The sequence below is a fragment of the Buceros rhinoceros genome, unplaced genomic scaffold (assembly GCF_000710305.1).
Source record: "Buceros rhinoceros silvestris isolate BGI_N320 unplaced genomic scaffold, ASM71030v1 scaffold34786, whole genome shotgun sequence".
Lineage (NCBI taxonomy): Eukaryota > Metazoa > Chordata > Aves > Bucerotiformes > Bucerotidae > Buceros > Buceros rhinoceros.
In genome coordinates this window covers 1,953-5,447 of record NW_010416653.1, presented here as the reverse complement: position 1 = coordinate 5,447, position 3,495 = coordinate 1,953, and the positions used below count along the sequence as shown (strand labels likewise).

Here is a 3,495-nt window from a genome sequence, read left to right as displayed (position 1 = left end):
AACCAGGTCCTGTGATGTTATTTAAAAGCATTAGAAGACTACAATTGTATAACAAAGTTGTGCTTAAGACCTACTCCAGGACAAAGTACAGTGTAAGACTACAGTCTGGTTAAGAGTACTTTTGTTTCAGCTCTTCTCAAAGAAGCAACATCTCTCTTCTCTTTGATAATTTTCTTCTGCATAATTTAAAATACAGCATTCAAATTAATCTTCAATGTGTATAGGAGCAACAGGATTAAAAATTGGCCTCTCCTTCTTTGATTGTATCTTACCATAAGTAACTTCAAAATCTTTCTTGGTACCGTTCAAGCTTTCTAGAGTTCCACTCTTTATATCGTATCCCAAAGCAGAGAGTTTTTTAATTCGGTACTGGACAATTTGCGTTGTCAACTCCAGCACCATTGGTGTCTCTCGAATCTGCGCTACAGAAACTCCTTCCTTCAGTAGTCCCTCAAGTCTTTCTTCCAAAACTGGAACAGAATAGTAGAGAAGGGCTGGACATTTCAGCACTAGCTGTTTTAATTCTTGATGGCTGCACTTGAAGACATCTTTGGAGAAAAGCATACTCTCCTGCATAGTAGTTGGAGTAAGCTGAAAAATAAAACCTTTAAGTTTGGACAGCAGCTGTAGAACTTCATGGTCAGTGAAATCATTCTTCTGGAGAAATTCCAGGTTCTCCTGGATTGTGGTGGAGGTATTTAATAAAATAAATGGATTTTGGCTTAATAGCTTCAGTATCCAGGTCTTCATGTTTGCATCACTACCTCCTAAACTTAAATAATTCCTTTGTAATGTCTCTATCATGTTTTTGTTTTTCTCAACAGGATTACAGAAAATACTGGGTGCGCTTGTCAAAAACCTGGTGATTATATTACTCTTAAGTCCCAGCTCCTGAAAAAACAGTATATTTGCCTTCTGGCTCTCATGATACTCAGTAGTAAAGAAAGACTCTGGAAATTGTTCTATTAAATTAATCAACTGCTTTTCATTCTGGCATACAGACTGCCATAGAGCTCTCTGAGAGTTTATCTCTGCAGGGGTGTGGAGAATTGCCTCTGGGCAGCGTTCTAAGATGTTGGCTACAGTGGTCACATCTGCTCCCATTTCTTGTAAGATACCAGCAATTTCTTTAACATAGGCCACATCCTGGAGAAGGACCCATCCCTTCAGCCTGCGTATTTTCTTAATGTCAACTGACAGTCTGCAGAGGCTCTCAATGGTTTTTTTATTCTCCTCTCTTGATTTTGTATCTGTTGTGTAAGTGGATCGTATTAGGAAGCTTCTGTTTGCTACTTCAGTCCATACTGATGAAATATTTAGTCGTGGGTTACAGTACTGAGCTCTTGCCAACAGAAGAGTAAGTGTATCTTTTGCACCATGAGCTACTCCTCGCAACATCGTGGAACTCAGCCCTGCGGAGAAGAAAACACACTTAAGGCACAGGTTAACGCTCAGAGACATTTAGAGCGAGCTGGCGTAAGAAATTACTCTCAACAGTGTATTGTTATTAGCACAGAATTCAGCTTTCACGTGAAAGCGGGGGGGTGGAAATACTTTTCAAAGGTCGATGTTCTGACACATGCCTGGCTGGAACAGTCACATGCGGATGCAAGAGACCTGATGTGGGGGCAGCACTCAGTCCATATAAATGCTTGCAGTCATACAAGAAGCAAACTGTCAGCCATCTTCTGCAGCTAATATTGTTATTAAATTACAGCTCATTCACACTATACTAGGAAAATGTTTCATGACATTTAATTTGACAGTAATCTGCTAAACTAATTTATGAAAAAAAATACAGCTTAACTATCTTAACCCTTCTGATTGTATTTGCTTAACTTTTCAAGCATTATTTGGAGTGTGATTTTTTTTCCTCGTGTCAGAGACCGCCACCCCCAGTGCTCTTTCAGCAGCTGTTCATAGCCTAACTGCATTTTATCATTCTTGCTACAATTAAGAAAAAAGTCAGTGAAATCTTTCTATGTGTGTTTTTCACTAGCTGAGTCTGTTAACTGGGTTCTGAATAAGTACACTGGAATTTTGGGGGAGGAAGCAAATACACCGTAACATCTTCAGGCCTTCTCTTGCCACTTCCAGTACCTACAGTATTACAGCTGCCCTTTGCAGTGATGCCCAGTTCTGTCTCCAGGTCACTCCTGTTGTTGCCAGCCACCCCTGGAAGGCAGAGAGTCCTCAGGGAATAGGTGTGTGGCTGTGCTGGGGTCAGACAGCAACCACAGGGTAGCTGTGGGTAACCCCATACCCCACCTTTGCTCAAACTGACCGTCAGGCATCACCAGGAGCGTGTGAGCTGCCACCTGCTCTGCAATAGCCGAAGGAGCCACCGCAGTCCAACAAAGATACCATCAAGCGTATTTAACTTCCTAGGTGGTGTTTTCCTAACGACCTTTGGAAGCAGAGCGTGAAATGGAGAATTGCTGGTCTGTGAAATACTCGTACAAATTGCTGCTGGTAGTAACATGCTTAGAACTGCTCAAATTGAAGATGAGGAAAAAATACAGTTTGTGCATTTGACAATTTTTATACAGTTCCTTTCACTTCCTCCAAAGTACAGCATGCTTCAAAAAGTACCTACATGAGCATTAATTTTTTTTTTTTTTGAGGAGAGAAAAGACTTACAATCATGCAGTCTTATCTCCTACATAACGAACCAAGAAGCCTACTGCAGGAACAGCTATAGGAGACCCCTAGAATCTTCTTTAAAGCCCACCTTTTAAGAAAACAAGTGGTTTGTTTAGAGAACTTAAAGTGATAGAGCCTCTCTCTAGTTGCCAGGTAAGAGTAAATATTTTCGAGGGGTAAAATCCTTCATCTCAAGAAAGTGTACCTTTGCTTTTCAGTTGGTGTTTTTCAGCTTCTAAAAGCTGGACTCTTGTTATGCTACTGTATCATCATCTAACAGAGTAAGACATAATGTCCTATAAGCAAGCTTGTTATTAATAGAAGCCGTTTATCAGTAACTTGTTTTTTAGTATTATTTCCAATCTCCGAGGCAAGATCGGATTGCCTCATCAAGCTGCTTGTGTCGTCGTAACCCCAAGGCTAATGTTTTTATCTTCATGAACTGACTTGAGAAGCGCTGTCTAGCAAGCTCCACCACAGTACAAACGACTTTCCCCAATGGCCCGGAAAGCTCTCTAAGTGTAGGTAAGTCACAGACTTTTTGTGTGCTGACCTTTCCGTGTCCTAAAAAAGGGACTGTCGCAGGGGGACTGCAAACTAAAGCCTCCCCTCCACAGGGAGCGACACAACCGCCTGTGTTTGAGTACTCTGAGCAGCGCCATTGAATTTAGTGGGTCCAGTCAGACTAAGTACATCTCTGAAGGATCTGGGCTTTCTTCATGAATGCTTCAGCTCAGCTGGAAACTGCCAGCAAAATAATGTTAGAATCGTTTGGGATGTCAGATGATACTTCCCAAGTATGAACATGAAAAATAGCTAACCGTGACTTTTACTTCAGTGCGTAATCCTGTT

At 41.3% G+C, this 3,495-nt stretch overlaps 1 protein-coding gene across 1 annotated transcript; it reads right to left on the bottom strand.

The window, feature by feature from the left end:
* Nucleotides 1-204: 204 nt before the first annotated feature.
* On the bottom strand, nt 205-1,407 carry MTERF2 (mitochondrial transcription termination factor 2). The gene has a single exon (XM_010137859.1). The coding sequence runs from the start codon at nt 1,396-1,398 to the stop codon at nt 205-207; it is 1,194 nt and encodes a 397-aa protein (XP_010136161.1). The 5' UTR covers nt 1,399-1,407.
* Nucleotides 1,408-3,495: the final 2,088 nt, after the last annotated feature.